The sequence below is a fragment of the Salmo salar genome, chromosome 09 (assembly GCF_965601325.2).
Source record: "Salmo salar chromosome 09, fSalSal1, whole genome shotgun sequence".
In the NCBI taxonomy this organism is placed as follows: domain Eukaryota; kingdom Metazoa; phylum Chordata; class Actinopteri; order Salmoniformes; family Salmonidae; genus Salmo; species Salmo salar.
The window spans coordinates 42,451,908-42,468,582 of record NC_138299.1 but is presented as its reverse complement, the minus strand read 5'-3'; the positions used below and the strand labels follow the sequence as shown (position 1 = coordinate 42,468,582).

Genomic DNA, 16,675 nt, shown 5'->3' with positions numbered 1-16,675 from the left:
ACTAACCGCCATGTTGGAGAGATCTAAAATCTAAAATACTATGTAAATAATCCATTACCTTTGATTCTCTTCATCAGATGTCACTTCCAGGGATCCCAGGTCCATAACGAATGTAGTTTTGTTCAAAAAAGCTCATCATTTATGTCCAAAAAGCTCCGTGTTGTTAGCACATGATCTAAGCCCGCCCTACTTCACTTCATGAACGAGGGGAAAAAATATATTTACGTTCGTTCAAACATGTCAAACGTTGTATAGTGTCATGACGTTGGCCTCTTTTGGTACAGGGAGGACAGTTGACCCCCTCCCTTCTGCAAAACCACCCCCTACCTTCCCCCCAATCCACCCTGTGTGTAAAGGGTCGTAAAAACTCTAAAATTCCCTAGAGAGTCTCTGGCCACATGGCCCATAGAGAGACACAGGAAATTCTTCCAACTCATAGAATTGGAGAGCCAAGCGACATTTTGTGTTCTGGAGAAGGTATGGAAGATTGGTGAAGAATCCAGCTACGAACTGATCCGCTTGGTACAATTTTGTGATACTCAGAAGAGACAATATAGCCATATTACCATAAAACTGTTTATATAATAGCATCATAATGGTTGTATAGAATGTATTAATAAGGATAAAGCTTTTGTAAGACATTGAGATGCTATGTACTGATGTAATGTGATAGAATTGTATTTCTGTAACCAAATCTAACTCAGTCATAGGCACGCCCCCAGAGACCCATACAGGACCAGGCGTCATTTGACAAGCTGTTCTATGGGCACTATAAAACACCCCCTGATTTACATTTCTTCAGACCAGGCCTACACTCTATGGCCAGAGGTTTGACCATCCAAGTACTCTACTGAAAGTGAACTATACCACGTGGTTAACTTTTAGACTATCGAGACCGACAGAATAAGAACAAGTCTTTGATATTAATTATTAGTCTGCAGCTAAGTAAATTATATCATTGAACGCGAAGACCAACGAAACAACCATTCGATGACGACATTAATGAATGTCGCTCTGAAAGATCCATTCTAACCGAGAGAGAGAGAGAGAGAGAGAGAGAGAGAGAGAGAACGCGGACAAAACTCCCCAACAGAACAGAACTCTCGAACAAGGATCACGACGACACATGAGCGTAAATATATATTGATTGCAATTGTTCCCGAATGAGTGAGCCTTCAATTGTTAATATTAATGAACTCTGTGTAACTTCTCAGCAGACCGTTTATGACCCATTGTTCAACAGGCCGACCTGCCTGTTTAGCCCACAAGGGCACATTCCTCTACCAAACCTTTGTGACGATAATTACTGTTTGTATGTTTTCTGTTAATTACTTAGTGTAGTAAATAAATGATTTTAAGACAATTGATGTATGGATGATTTTAGTAAAGACTGGTGCAGATACAACAATTTACGACGTTTGGAATGAGACTGGACTCGAGGTAAATACACCATTTAAACTAGAAGATAATCGGCCTATACTATAATAGAATAGAATATTATAGTACAGGAAAGTTATATTAGGAAAATTATAGCTTTGTAATCTGAATATTCTCCTTGGTGCCCCGATCTCCTAGTTAATTACAATTAACCTCTCTAGGCTAGGCGGGACGAATTCGTCCCACCTACGTAACAGCCACGGCTATCCTGTGGCGCGATTTTCAAAACCTTAAAAATCCTATTACTTCAATTTCTCAAACATATGACTATTTTACAGCCATTTAAAGATAAGACTCTCGTTAATCTAACCACACTGTCCGATTTCAAAAAGGCTTTACAACGAAAGCAAAACATTAGATTATGTCAGCAGAGTACCAAGCCAGAAATAATCAGACACCCATTTTTCAAGCCAGCATATAATGTCACCAAAACCCAGAAGACAGCTAAATGCAGCACTCACCTTTGATGATCTTCATCAGATGACAACCCTAGGACATTATGTTATACAATACATGCATGTTTTATTCAATCAAGTTCATATTTATATCAAAAACCAGCTTTTTACATTAGCATGTGACGTTCAGAACTAGCATACCCCCCGCAAACTTCCGGGGAATTCGCTAACATTTTACTAAATTACTCACGATAAACGTTCATTAAAAGCATAACAATTATTTTAAGAATTATAGATACAGACCTCCTCTATGCACTCGATATGTCCGATTTTAAAATAGCTTTTTGGTGAAAGCACATTTTGCAATATTCTAAGTACATAGCCCAGGCATCACGGGCTCGCTATTTAGACACCCGGCAAGTTTAGCACTCACCATAATCATATTTACTATTATAAAAATGTCATTACCTTTTGTTGTCTTCGTCAGAATACACACCCAGGACAGCTACTTCAATAACAAATGTTGGTTTGGTCCAAAATAATCCATCGTTATATCCGAATAGCGGCGTTTTGTTCGTGCGTTCCAGACACTATCCGAAATAGTAAAGAAGTGTCACGCGCTTGGCGCAATTCGTGACAATAAAATTCTAAGTATTCCATGACCGTACTTCGAAGCATGTCAACCGCTGTTTAAAATCAATTTTTACGCCATTTTTCTCGTAGAAAAGCGATAATATTCCGACAGGGAATCTCCTTTTCGGCAAACAGAGGAAAAAATCCCAAAGGCGGGGGCGGTCGGGGTCACGCGCATAAGCTAGTGTCTCTTGATGGGCCACTTGAGAAAGGCGATAATGTGTTTCAGCCTGGGGCTGGAATGACGACATTCTGTTTTTTCCCGGGCTCTGAGCGCCTATGGACGACGTGGGAAGTGTCACGTTAGAGCAGAGATCCTTAGTAAATGATAGAGATGGACAAGAAGTTCAACAAATGGTCAGACAGGCCACTTCCTGTAAAGGAATCTCTCAGGTTTTGACCTGCCATTTGAGTTCTGTTATACTCACAGACACCATTCAAACAGTTTTAGAAAATTTAGGGTGTTTTCTATCCATATGTAATAAGTATATGCATATTCTAGTTACTGAGTAGGAGTGGTAACCAGATTAAATCGGGTATGTTTTTTATCCAGCCGTGTCAATGCTGCCCCCTAGCCCTAACAGGTTAAACGATTAATCAGTTTAATCGCGTGATAATAATTACAGGGAGCTAATTGATAAACATATCTTCAGTTTAATGGTACCCCCAAAGACACGACAATAGCATAAATCATTAGTGCCTTTTTTAACCAGAACATGAATAATATTCAAGGTGGACGAATGCATTCTCTTTTAAAACGTATTGGAACGAGGGTACCCAACATGACCTCGCGCGCCAGAGTCTAATCGGCCATCACCGTTCCAAGGCTCTTGTTCAGTCAGATCTCACAGTAGAAGACTCAAAACACTTTGTAAAGGCTGGTGACATCTAGTGGAAGCAATAGGAAGTGCCAAAACATTAATAAGCCCCTGTGTGTTTCAATGGCATAGGCTTAAAGGTAATTCAACACATCAGGTATCCAATTCCTGTCAGAATCTGTCTCAGGGTTTTGCCTGCCAAATGAGTTCTGTTATACTCACAGACACCATTCAAACAGTTTTAGAAACTTTAGGGTGTTTTCTATCCATATATAATAAGTATATGCATATTCTAGTTACTGGGTAGGATTAGTAACCAGATTAAATTGGGTACGTTTTTTTATCCAGCCATGAAAATACTGCCCCCTAGCCCCAACAGGTTAAAATGAAATAAAGTTTGTTATTGGGCCAATAAAGGAGCTGGACATATCACTGTGATGACAGCACTGTCAAAGACAACTCTTTGATAAGCAGATCTGTAAATTAGGGTTGTTGGCACCAACAGCCAGTCCAACAGAGAGGAATGGGTAAAGTCGCTTAGTAAACCTGTCTTTATATGTGTGGATAAGTGTCATGTCCTTGGGGTCGTAAAAGGACAACTCCCCCCTGTTGTAATCCAGCTCCACTCTGATCCTCCGGGGTCTCCTCTTCATAGCAAGTGTCCTGTCTGCTTCTATATATTGACCAGACATCTGCCCAATTTGCCATATTCCAAAACTTGGTGTTCTATTTATCTCTACCTTCCTGTTGATGGACTCTTTGACCACTCCTAGAAACCAGTATGGGTGATCCCCCACCTCCACCTCCCAGCTGTGCTTCCCTGAGCTAAACCCCTCAGAGCCCAGAACATCTGCGTAGAACATACACCGCTCCGGGTTGTCAGGGAGCTGCTGCCTTTGGTCTGAGCATCTCACAGTGGTCAGATCTTCAGACAGAGAGAGACAGGCATGTGCAGTGTTGGGGTCAAGAATCACAGGGGCTAAAAACAGAAGAGGTCGTATTGTATGAACAATACATGGCTTATTATATTGGCTTTTCAATTAACTCTGTTCATTAATATTATCAATTTTGTACTCACTATGTTTGACAATCCCCTGCATCTTCTCCCAGACTCTGAACTGCAGGTTGCCAAGGTGTTTGGCTACATCTATCAGCGCTCCTGAAACCCTCTCTGGGTACGGCAGTGTGCAGTGGGCTCTGGAAGAACATTCAGGAGTTAGTTCTGCTGTGGGCTTGGGTTCAGAACCCAAGAGAAGAGAGACAGGAGGCAACATACTTACCTTTCTATGGTGGCCTTGAAGTTCTGTAAAGCATATGACAAAATGTGATTATTGGGCAAAGGGATTAGTATTTACTGTCGGACCACAATGACCAGATGAGAGAGAAGTTCTAACCTGCAGGAATGAGATGTCTGTAGCTATCAACTCCACCTCTATGGATTTGATTGTGTCTGAAAGGGATGATATCTCTCTTTTCATCTTCTCAATCTTCTTCATCATCATCAGACTCTTGTGCTCCTCTTCCTTCCTCAGTGCAGCGATGCTGACTGCCTCTTCATCTAGTAGAAACTGGTGAAGCTTCTCAAACTCCTTCTTAATCTGTCTCTCTGTGTGCTGGGTCTGGCTCTGGAGACAATATCAAACATTTGGATTCTAATTAGAATTCTCCAATAATACTTCTATAACTAAGGAACACTTGTAGGATTTATACATACCTTAATGTGCTCAGCTGTTTGATCAAATGTTTGTTTAACTTCATTGAAGACTTCCATTTTATTCTGTAAGGGCTTCAAGGCAGTCTGGAGTTGCTCCTGAAATGAGACAAAACCTCACTATACTGTTATGCAGCAGATTACCAAATGAGTTCTAACAGAACTGTTCAGTCCATCCATGGATGTGTTCTAACAGAACACATCCAACGTGATCAAATCCAATGTATTCCTGTAGAGGCAGCATAGTGGACATGGGTTGAATATCCAAAATATTTGAAATACTTGAGGTGCGCTCGATATACAGGTAACTGCCAAAAATAAGGATGCGACACCATTGGAAGGATGCGACACCATTCTTCCTCAAGAAATTCCATAATTTGGTGTTTTGTTGATGTTGGTGAAAAACGCTGTCTCAGGTGTCGCTCCATACTACAAATTCAGAGCGTTGTCAGATTGTCCGTTCGTAAATTCAGAGCGTTTCGCGTTTATAGTGCAAACTGGACACTCTGGCCGAGGAGTAGGGTTGATCAGAGTGTTCTGACCTCACAAAGGCAGACAAGCATCCAAGCTAACTGGCAAAAGTTAGCTAGCTTGCTAGGGACTTCCAGGCATAATTGAGAGAACACCTCACTCTGACCATTTTACTTGCACTAGCAGAGCTGGTTAAGCTGTTTTCATGTTAACTAGAGCGTTGGTGACTGTAACTGTGCTGCTGGCAACAATTTAATTACGTTTTTTTTGCCGTCGTTTACTGACACCGGCCATATTCAACGGGTGTTGAGCGGTCCTAAGTTCATCAGTTATTCTGCGCTCTGGGACACTCAGACAAGAGTGCTCTGAAATCGGAGTAGATAGCCAGAGGGAATTTACGAACGCACCCTTAGTTATTAGTTAATATGACTATTCTCTCATCATTGATTTCACTTACTTATTTGAGATTTTAGTTTGTGTTTTCAGTATAGTGTTTTCAGTATAGTTGTCTAATGTTGGTGGGACATAGTATTCTGTTTTCATGTGACTTCTGATAAATGAGGTTTTCTTGAGAGTATTTTTTAACAGAGCTGAGATGTACTTTGAAGTGTAAAGTTGTAGGAATACAGGTGAAACCAGTCAGTCAGTAACACCTACACGGTGGCATAGCAGGATGATTGGAATTCCGTCAACCAAGAGGTTGTGAGTTGAAATCCCAGGTGAGGACATGTTGAATAATAATGACTTTATGAATAAACATACACAACGTAATTATGTATGTCAAAGTGTGTAAAATATGTAAGTTGAAAACACTATTAAAAGCTTTGCGTGTGTGTGTGTGCCTGTGTGTGTGTGTGCCTGTGTGTATGTGTGTGTGCCTGTGTGTGTGTGTGTGCCTGTGTGTGTATGTGCCTGTGTGTGTATGTGCCTGTGTGTGTGTGTGTGTGCGCGCGCATGTCCAATTAAATCTTATTGGTGGTGTGCAGTATGCAGATGTTATCGCAGGTGTAGCTAAATGCTTGTGTTCTAGCTCCAACAGTGCAGTAATACCTAGCTAAATGCTTGTGTGTCTATCTCCAACAGTGCAGTAATACCTAGCAATACAAAACAATACACCCAAATTAAGAAATACCAGAATGAGTAATGTCAAAGTCTGGAATAAATATTTCCCAATTTAGATTTCTTCACATTTTATTCTGGGATTAAAATGGATTGAATTGTCTTTTTGGGGGGGGGGGGGGGGTCAACGATCTACACAAAATAGTCTAAGGTCAAATTGGAAAAACGAAAGACTAATAAAAAATAACACACTAATATTCACCCCCCTGAGTCAATACATGTTAGAAACACGTTTTGCAGTAATTACAGCTGTGAGTCTTCTTGGGTAATTGTCATAAGAGCGTTGTGCATTGGGAAAGGAGAAAGGGGATAGCTAGTCAGTTGCACAACAATGCATTTAACCAAAACATTTAACCCCTCTGAATCAGAGAAGTGGAATATTTGGCCATTATTCTTTACAAAATGCTCTGTCAAGGTTTTGTGGATCATGGCTAGACAGCAAAATTCTGTTTTAAATTTTTTATAAATGTGTGAAATTTCTAAAAACCTGTTTTCACTTTGTCATTATGGGGTATTGTGTGTTGATTGCTGAGGAATTATTATTGTTTTAATCCATTTTAGAGTAAGAATGTAACGTAACAATGTGGAAAAAGTCAAGGGTCCTGAATACTTTCTGAAGGCACTGTATATATACAGTACCAGTCAAGTTTGGACACACCTATTTGTTCAAGGGTTTTTCTTTATTTTTGCTATTTTCTACATTGTAGAATAATAGTGAAGTCATCAAAACTATGAAATAACACACGTGGAATCATGCCGTAACCAAAAAAGTGTTAAACAAATCAAAATATAATTTAGATTTCAGATTCTTCAAAGTAGCCACCCTTTGCCTTGATGACAGATTTGCACACTCTTGGCATTCTTAAAAAAATCTAAAAACTTGCGTGAGTACGTGTGTCCATATATATATATACAGTAAATAATTGTATTTTCACTTTGATATTATAGAGTATATTTTAAAATCAATGACAAAGCATTAGAATTACATCTATTTCAATCCCACTTTGTCCCACAACAACATTTTTTTTAAAGTTCAAGACCGTGCAGACTTTCTATTGGCACTGTATAGGTATAGACACTGTATAGGTATATACATTGTATAGGTATATACACTGTGACACTGTATAGGTATAGACACTGCATAGGTATAGACACTGTATAGGTATATACACTGTATAGGTATAGGCACTGTATATGTATAGACATTGTATAGGTAAAGACGCTGTATAGGTATAGACACTGTAACACTGTATAGGTATATACACTGTATAGAAATAGAGACTGTACAGGTATATACACTGTATAGGTATAGACACTGTATAGGTATAGACACTGTATAGGTATAGACACAGTATAGGTAAAGACACTGTATAGGTATAGACACTGTGACACTGTATAGGTATAGACATTGTATAGGTAAAGACACTGTATAGGTATAGACACTGTATAGGTAAAGACACTGTATAGGTATAGACACTGTATAGGTATAGACAGTATGGACAGTATATGAATAGAACATGTATTTACAGCAGTAGTTATATAGGATGAGCATTGACTAGAATAAAGTAAATACATATGAAGTGGGTAAAACAGTATGTAAAAATGACTAAAGTGGCCAATGTTCATTGACTGTGTACATACAGATGTAGAATCTTAATTTGAGCCAGTTTGTTATGGCAGGAAAATAATCCTGCAGCAACAGGAAATGTTAATTATTATATGGATTATAATTAATGGTCATTATTTGTGGGGGTTAATACATTTTTCGTTAGGGCAAATCAAGTCTGACGTGACCCACCACCTTGATTTGGTCTTATGTATCAACATTTGAAATGTTGTTTTTTACATTGGATAAAAGCAGAGTGTCAGAGCTAGAAAATGGTGTATCATAAACTGCAGTTGAGGAACAATGGAAAAGTAATTCTGCTTTGAAAGTTGATAAACCTGTATCCCCACTTTTGAGAAAATGTCCCTTGAATCTTTTGGTAAACTTACTGGAGAGCTCATCTTTGTCTGCACCCATTCAGCATCGTTCACACCCTCTTAAGCCTTAGCCCCACCCATCTCTTTAAGGATTCACATGTGAGGCGATGTGCTAAACAGAGTGAGCTAAACAATGAACCATAATCCCAACCCATACTACTAGCAATACAAACGGATTGTCATAGTTAGCCACCATGCAATGAAAACAGCTTTCTGACAAAATGTAGAACTATAATATCTCAAAATGTAGCTAGACTGTTAGCTGTATACATGGATGAACGCTTCTCCCTCTCTGTCATGGACGCAATAGTTGCCCTTAGTTTGAAGATGTAATCCGGAGACAGGTGTTTTATACAACAGCCTTCTGGGTTCTCTTTTGATTCCTTCCGCTTTTGCAATCATACTGCGCTTCCACCGCGCATTCCACTGATTTAAAAACAACCCTGTTGATCGCCGTTTCTTCTCCATTACTGTCATCAGAAAACTCTACAGCGTCTGATTCAATTAAACTGTTTTTACCTAAATGAGGGATGTCCTCAAGGCCGGCATCATTTTCAGAGTCAGAGAGAGTCAGCATGGCACGATCGTCTTCCAGAAAGTAGTTCATCACAACTTTTTCCCACTGATCTTCGTTGATAGCGCTTGATAAATTCAGGGCAGCAATGTTGAGAGCATTAGCAACACTTTTGCAGTTCTCCATGATTTATTTTCAAAAAAGACACTGTAGCAAGGATTATCTACACATACTGAGCAGCAGCTCATGTTATACACAGAAACAGACTAATCCAAACTCATCTTTTAGCATATCCAGATCATCCATTATCTCAGTCATCCAGAAAGGTTCCTGACCTTTTTCCGTGTTTTTTTATTTTTTACCTTTATTTAACTAGGCAAGTCAGTTAAGAACAAATTCTTATTTTCAATGACGAGTTAACTGCCTTGTTCAGGTGCAGAACGACAGATTTTTACCTTGTCTGCTAGGTGATTCAATCTTGCAACTTTTCGGTTACTAGTCCAACGCTCTAACCACTAGGATACCTGCCACTCAGGTTAAACCTACATGGCTCGTAATTTAACAATTGTATTCGTGTTTACAGACGGCACGCAAGTTTGTTATTAAGGCAAATTAAAAATCACATGTTCCAGAAGGCATTTCTGCCAAAAACACATTTTGATTTAAAAAAAAATGATTATCAAATGCCTCTCCTGTGAAGTGGTGATGTGCGACATACGCCTAGCTTCTTGAAATGGGTCGCATATTAAAATGGAAATTACAAACTTTAGAAGCCTTTTTAAACCATGAATATACTACAAGTTCGCGTTTCTCAGCAACAAAATATTGACCAAATTAAGTTCCTACATCTGTAGGGCAGTAGTATCTAAAGTGCAGGGTTGAGTAGTGGGTGGTAGTCGGCTAGTAACAGTGACTAAGGTTCAGGGCAGGGTTCTGGGTGGACGCCGGCTAGTGGTGACTATTTAATTAACCGTCTGATGGCCTGGAAATGGAAGCTGTTTTTCAGTCTCTGAGTCCCAGCTTTGATGCACCTGTACTGTCTCCACCTTCTAGATGGTAGCAGGGTTAACAAGCCATGGCTCGGGTGGCTGAGCTCCTTGATGAACTTCTTGGCCTTCCTGTGACACCAGGTGCTGCAGATGTCCTGGAGGGCAGGCAGTGTGCCTCCGGTGATGAGCTAGGCTGACCGCACCACACTCTGGAGAGCCCTGCGGTTGGTGACAGTGCAATTGACATACCAGGCAGTGATACAACCAGTCAGGATGCTCTATGGTGAATCTGTAAACGTTTGTGAGGGTCTTAGTGACCAAGACAAAATTCTTGCTGTGCTGCTATGGTGACCAGTGAACTGAGATAAGGCGGGGCTTTACCTAGCAAAGACTTGTAGATGACCTGGCGCCAGTGGGTTTGGCGACGAGTATGAAGTGAGGGCCAGCCAACGAGAGCGTACAGGTCACAGTGGTGGATAGTATATGGGGCTTTGGTGACAAAACGGATGGCGCTGTGATAGACTGCATCCAATTTGTTGATTAGAGTGTTGGAGGCTATTTTGTAAATGACATCGCCGAAGTCGAGGATTGGTAGGCTATTCAGTTTTACGAGGGTATGTTTGGCAGCATGAGTGAATGGACTATTTCAGGTTGTCAGTGTACCACAGGGGTGTGTGCTTAGTCCCCTCCTGTACTCTCTGTTCACCCACGACCGCGTGGCCACACACGACTCCAACACCATCATCAAGTTTTCTGACGACACGATGTTGGTAGACCTGATCCCCGGCTACGATGAGACAGTTATTACACTAGTAATGGAAACATTTTTTTACTGTAAGGTAGTCATCAACACATAATGTAATAATTATTACAACATGCGCTGAAACATTATGCGTTCAGCATATTTAAAATATGATTGACATTTATTACATTATAAATGCAAAAAGTATTACATTATTAGCAGTTATTACACTATTAGCATTTCATTATATTATCAGTTGTTACAGGGTGTCTTCTGTCTCGTTTGGTTAGCTAGCTAAAGAAGTTCATGAACACCATTTTTATCCATTATCTGAGCCAATCACAGCAAGCCAGTGTAACAGTTACCTTGCTACCAACCTGGGCTTGAACCAGGGACCCTCTGAACACATCAACAACAGTCACCCACGAAGCCTTGTTACCTATCACTCTATAAAAAAAGCAGCGGCCCATGCAGAGGAAGGGAAACAACTACTTCAAGGTCTCTGAGCGAGTGACGTCGCTAGTGCACTCCGCTAACTACATTTTTTATTTTTATTTTTGTCATTTAGCTCTTATCCAGAGCGACTTACAGTAGTGAATGCATACATTTCATACAATTTCATACATTTTTTTTTGTGCTGGCCCCCCGTGGGAATCGAACCCACAACCCTGGCGTTGCAAACACCATGCTCTACCAACTGAGCTACAGGGAAGGCTAGCTAGCCAACTAGCTAGCCATTTTACACCGGTTACACTCATCCCCCTTTGACCTTCTTTTCCGCAGCAACCAGTGATCCGGATCGACAGCATCAATGTAACAGTGTTGCTTCCCTCCCTCTTCTCACCCCAAGTTGGTCTTGAACCAGTTAGCATAATACAAACATCTCCATAAAATCTGTCTGTTTAAGCGAGAGATATCTGTTTGCATGGACTGAGCTGTGTCTCAATCCACTGCCTCCACCAATGTTTGGCCTTCCACATCTGCGGTGGAATCAGAATCATCTTTATTCACCAAGTACACAGTCAGAATGTTACTTGGTGATATGGAGCTGCCTGAGAGACAACATTTAGAGGCAGAATACAGACAATGAAGTTTAAAGAAATTGTACATACATTATATACAACTAGGTAGAGTGAGCATAGAACTATAAGAGAATGAGCAGATACACAAATGTACAGTGTGTATACGGTTGATATACAGTGGAGATATATTTATACGGATACTACATTTACAGTATCAGTAAGAATATATCTAAATACAGAGAGATGGACAGAGTGCAATGCAGTATAGTGTAGCTTTTTTGTCTACAGTTCAGAGATGGCTTGATGCGATGTGCAGTATACATGGTCCTTTAGTCGCTATGGGCCAGATCCCCTCAGCAGCCTCCTATGGGCCAGGTGGCCGGTTGGTGAGGGCCATAACCCGGGGGGGAGAAACGCTTCAGGGGGTGGGAGGTTTTGATCATGGGTGACCTGAACCGCCTGCCAGAGGTGAATCTTTGGAGGATGGGGTGACGGGGATGGTAGGGGTTTCCTGCATGCTTCCTTACCCTGGAGTTAACGTGACAACTCGTCTAAAGTCGGATCCGCCAATCTGAAAACTTCTGTCTGTAGCGTCCGAACAGTTTGGGCTACATAATAATATTACCCCTCTATGGAAAGGTGAGATTCTCACAAACTCATGCATGTTGGTTGTTTTGCCCACAAGTCTCACAAGACTCATCTGAAGGTAGCCCAGTACCAGTTTAAAAAATGAATGGATGTACAGTGCCTTCGGAAGTATTCAGACCCCTTGACTTTTTCCATATTTTGTTACGTTACAGCCTTATCTCTAAAATCTATTTAAAAAAAAAATCACATTATACCCCATATTGACAATGCGAAAACTGTTTTTTAGACATTTTTTGCAAATATATAAACACAACAGAAATTCCTTATTGACATAAGTATTCAGAACTTTGCTACGAAATTGAGCTCAAGTGCATCCTGTATCCATTGTGGTAAATTCAATTGATTGGGCATGATTTGGAAAGGCCCACATCTGTCTATATAAGGTCCCACAGTTTCTAAAAATCTGTTTTCACTTTTTCATTATGGGATATTTTGTGTAGATCGATACAATTTTTATATAATTTAATCAATTTTAGAACAAAGCTATAATGTAAAAAAAAAAGTGGAAAAATTCAAGGGGTCTGAATACTTTTTCCAAATGCACTGTATGAATCTGTTATTCATTGTGTTTCTATGGGCTAATAGCAGTAAGACTAAATTCAATGTTTCCACAAATAATTTTTGTATGTTTTTTTTTATACCTAAAGGGGTCCTAAAATTCTGAATCAAATAGCCTAGACTCTAGGTGGTTTAGTATAATCCTGACAACTACTCACAGACTGTCACGCCCTGACCTGAGAGAGACGTTTTTCTCTGTTTGGTTAGGTCAGGGTGTGACATGGGGTGGGCATTCTATGTGTTATATTTCTATGGTGTTTTTTTTCCTTTGATTGGCCTAGTATGGTTTCCAATCAGAGGCAGCTGTCTATCGTTGTCTCTGATTGGAAATCATACTTAGGCAGCCCTTTTTCCCACTTTCAGTTGTGGGATCTTGTTTTTGTATTGCTGTTAGTAGCCTGCAAGACCTTTCGTCCATTGTGTTGTTTATTGTTTTGTTTTTTGCTGGTTCACCGTTAAATAAAAATATGATGAACCCAACACACGCTGCGCCTTGGTCTACCCTTTATGACGAACGTCACACAGACAGTACATGTATGGAATCTAACATAGCTCCAAACAACATATTATTCTGCCTTTTGTTTCGCACTGGTGAACTAGTGGATTCATATTCCGGAATGTTATCACTTTTGCCAAATGACAGGGAAGCAGTTTCAGCATGACTCATGTAAATCTAAAGCAAGTTAAACAGGTTCTCTTACCTTGTGATCCTGCGCAGCCTCATCTATTGGCACACAGTCATGATATTTATGTTTCTTTGAGGCCTGGCACACAAAGCAGATGGACTGTTTATCCTCCAGACAGAAGAGCTTGAGATTCTCATTGTGCAGACTGCAGAGCACCGCAGGTCCTGCTGAATCTCTCTGAATTCTCTTCTGTAAGAAGGACTCACACAGGTTCTTTAAGACCTGGTTACAGGGAGGTTCAGTCTTTGAGGATCTTCTCCTACAGAGTGGGCATTCCTGAGATCCCTTCTGTTTCCAGAAGTTCTGCAGACAGGTTTTACAGACGCTGTGGCTACATGACAGAACAACTGGATCAACAAAGATATCACAGCACACAGGACAAGATAAATCCTCTTCTGGGAAAAATGAGCTGGAAGCCATTTTATAATTTGTTGTCACTCCTTCTTCCAAATGTTGTCTTGTATCTGTTGAATAAATTCTCTCTGATCAACTAACTCCAGTCCCTGTGTGAGGTTGTGGCCTAGAGAGTGAGCCCCGGAGTGATCCGCACTTCACCTTCAACAGGTGGAGAATGGAGTGGAGAAGACAGGAAATCAAGTGACTGGTTACACAGGAAAATAATTTCCCTATGTGTGCATGTATGGGAGGGTATGGGTGTGTCTGAGTCTGATTCTACGTAACCGCATGTGTTTGACAACAGAGTGAGATGGTGGGAGATAACTTTCTCTCTTCAGGTGGATGAGAGTAGCAGGGAGAGTAAAGAGTTGTTCTGAAAGACAGCGAGAAAGAGAGAGAAAGAGAGAGAGAGAAAGAGAGAGAGCGAGAGAGAAAGAGTGAGAGAGAGAGAGAGAGAGAGAGAAAGAGAGCGAGAGAGAGAGCGAGAGAGAGAGAGAGAGAGAAAGAGAGCGAGAGAAAGAGAGAGAGAGAAAGAGAGAGAGAGAAAGAGAGCGAGAGAAAGAGAGCGAGAGAGAGAGAGATAGAGGGAAAGCCAGAGAAAGAGTGTAGCAGTGACACGGTAGCAGGTCCACCAGAGGTCCATCATTTATCTGGCACAGCTGATTAATGAGATCCCATTGACTCTGCTCATTCATATTCAGGAAACACATCTACATCTATGTTCACACACACACACACACACACACACACCTCTCTCTCTCTTCCTGGCTTTATCCTAGAGAGCCAAGCTGAAATGCACTTGGCCTGCTGTTGGGTGTTGGTGGCTGAAAGAGACAATGACACCGAACACTGCCAGAGCAGCATGCATCCTTCCCTGCCTTGCCTCCAGTCCTACCATGCCAAACCTCAACAACTGGACAAACCCCTGCCTTGCCTCCAGTCCTACCATGCCAAACCTCAACAACTGGACAAACCCCTGCCTTGCCTCCAGTCCTACCATGCCAAACCTCAACACCTGGACAAACCCCTGCCTTGCCTCCAGTCCTACCATGCCAAACCTCAACAACTGGAGAAACACGTGGGCCATTTCTCTCTCTCTCACTCTCTCTGCATGCTGGGAGTGTTTGGTGCATGCTGGGAATTGTGTGAGTGAGTGCGAGTGTTGTGTGGAGTTAGATATCTTGTTTTTCTTTTACGTTTCCTTTTCTTGGTGCTATCATTTTTTTCTTCCTATGCATGGTTAAGGTTATCATTATTTTATTTAGTTGTTGTGGTAGAATTAAGTACATTGTTTTTCGTGTCGAAATTACCCTGGTTTTGGCGGTGATGGCGACCCACATGGGGACAACGTACCTGTCACTTCGGCACGGCTTTAGGTGTGTTACTGAAGCTACTGTCACGGTGGAGGAGTTTCTGGTCTCCATAGGAGAGAAGGTAGGATATGAGAATGTTGCTTATGCGTCACGGATGAATTAAGCGGTGGTGGTTTTTCTTAAAGAAGAGCGCCTCGTATGGTTGAGCATGGCGTACTTCTTAAAGGAATGTTTATTCAACTTACGCCGCTTTTATCTCCATCAACAAGGGTAACGATTTCAAATCAACCGCCGTTTATTCCCAATACGCTATTGGAGTGTGAGTTATTGCGGTTTGGGAAGTTCGCAAGTTCAATTAAGATTGTCCCGTTGGGTTGCAAACACCCGGCTTTGAAACAGGTTATGTCGTTTCAGCGACAGGTGTTTATGTTTTTGGACTCACCGTAGCAGACTTTGGAGTTATCGTTTAAAGCCAAGTATGACAACAGACTGTCAAGACTTTGGGTAACTGGTGAAAGGAGTCAGGCGCAGGAAAGCTGAGATGTGTGGACAAAGTATTTAATTCAAGAAAACACCAGTATAAACACAATACTATGGTGCTGGAAAATTACCGGTACCACGAAATAAACGGGCATATATACAAAACCCGGTAACAATATACCACCCGTCAGATACAGCCTTACAATAAAACAAACACGCACACAAACATGGGGGTACTCCAGATGGTTAAATAATGAACAGTTAAATGGGGGAATTGAAACCAGGTGTGTAAAAACCAAAGACAAAACAAATGGAAAATGAAAAGTGGATCGGTGATGGCTAGAAGGCCGGTGACGTCGACCGCCGAAAGCCGCTCGAACAAGGAGAGGGACCGACTCCAGCTCCAGCAGTGTGCCGACACCGGCCTCGGGGACGACCCGGAGGGCAAGGCGCAGGGCGATCCGGATGGAGACGGTGGAAATCCCGCAGCATCGAAGGGTCCAATATGGCCTCCACAGGCACCCAGCATCTCTCCTCGGGACCGTACCCCTCCAACTCCACAAGGTACTGAAGGCCCCTCGCCCGACGCCTTCGAGTCCAGGATGGATCGGACTGCATACGCCGGGGCCCCCTCTATATCCAGAGGGGGTGGAGGAACCTCCCGCACCTCAGACTCCGGGAGTGGACCAGCCACTACCGGCCTGAGGAGAGACACGAGGAGTTAATACGGTAATCTGGGAGAAGCTGTAAACTGTAATAA

General features: G+C 41.5%; 1 protein-coding gene across 1 annotated transcript; it reads right to left on the bottom strand.

Moving 5' to 3' along the window:
* Positions 1–3,096: 3,096 nt before the first annotated feature.
* LOC106611274 (zinc-binding protein A33) lies at positions 3,097–14,297 on the bottom strand. Its single transcript, XM_014211309.3, has 6 exons — positions 13,742–14,297; positions 4,998–5,093; positions 4,678–4,908; positions 4,564–4,586; positions 4,362–4,480; positions 3,097–4,262 (listed from the first exon to the last, which is right to left on the bottom strand). The coding sequence occupies exons 1-6, from the start codon at positions 14,144–14,146 to the stop codon at positions 3,733–3,735; spliced, it is 1,404 nt and encodes a 467-aa protein (XP_014066784.1). The 5' UTR covers positions 14,147–14,297; the 3' UTR covers positions 3,097–3,732.
* Positions 14,298–16,675: the final 2,378 nt, after the last annotated feature.

Excerpts from the sequence above, each read along its gene's own strand:
- LOC106611274 (XM_014211309.3), bottom strand. The coding sequence starts at position 14,146 with ATGGCTTCCAGCTCATTTTTCCCAGAAGAGGATTTATCTTGTCCTGTG. Across the intron at positions 4,587-4,677 it reads CAGACATCTCATTCCTGCAG|AACTTCAAGGCCACCATAGA; the intron begins GTTAGAACTTCT and ends TATGCTTTACAG. Across the intron at positions 4,481-4,563 it reads TTCAAGGCCACCATAGAAAG|AGCCCACTGCACACTGCCGT; the intron begins GTAAGTATGTTG and ends ATGTTCTTCCAG.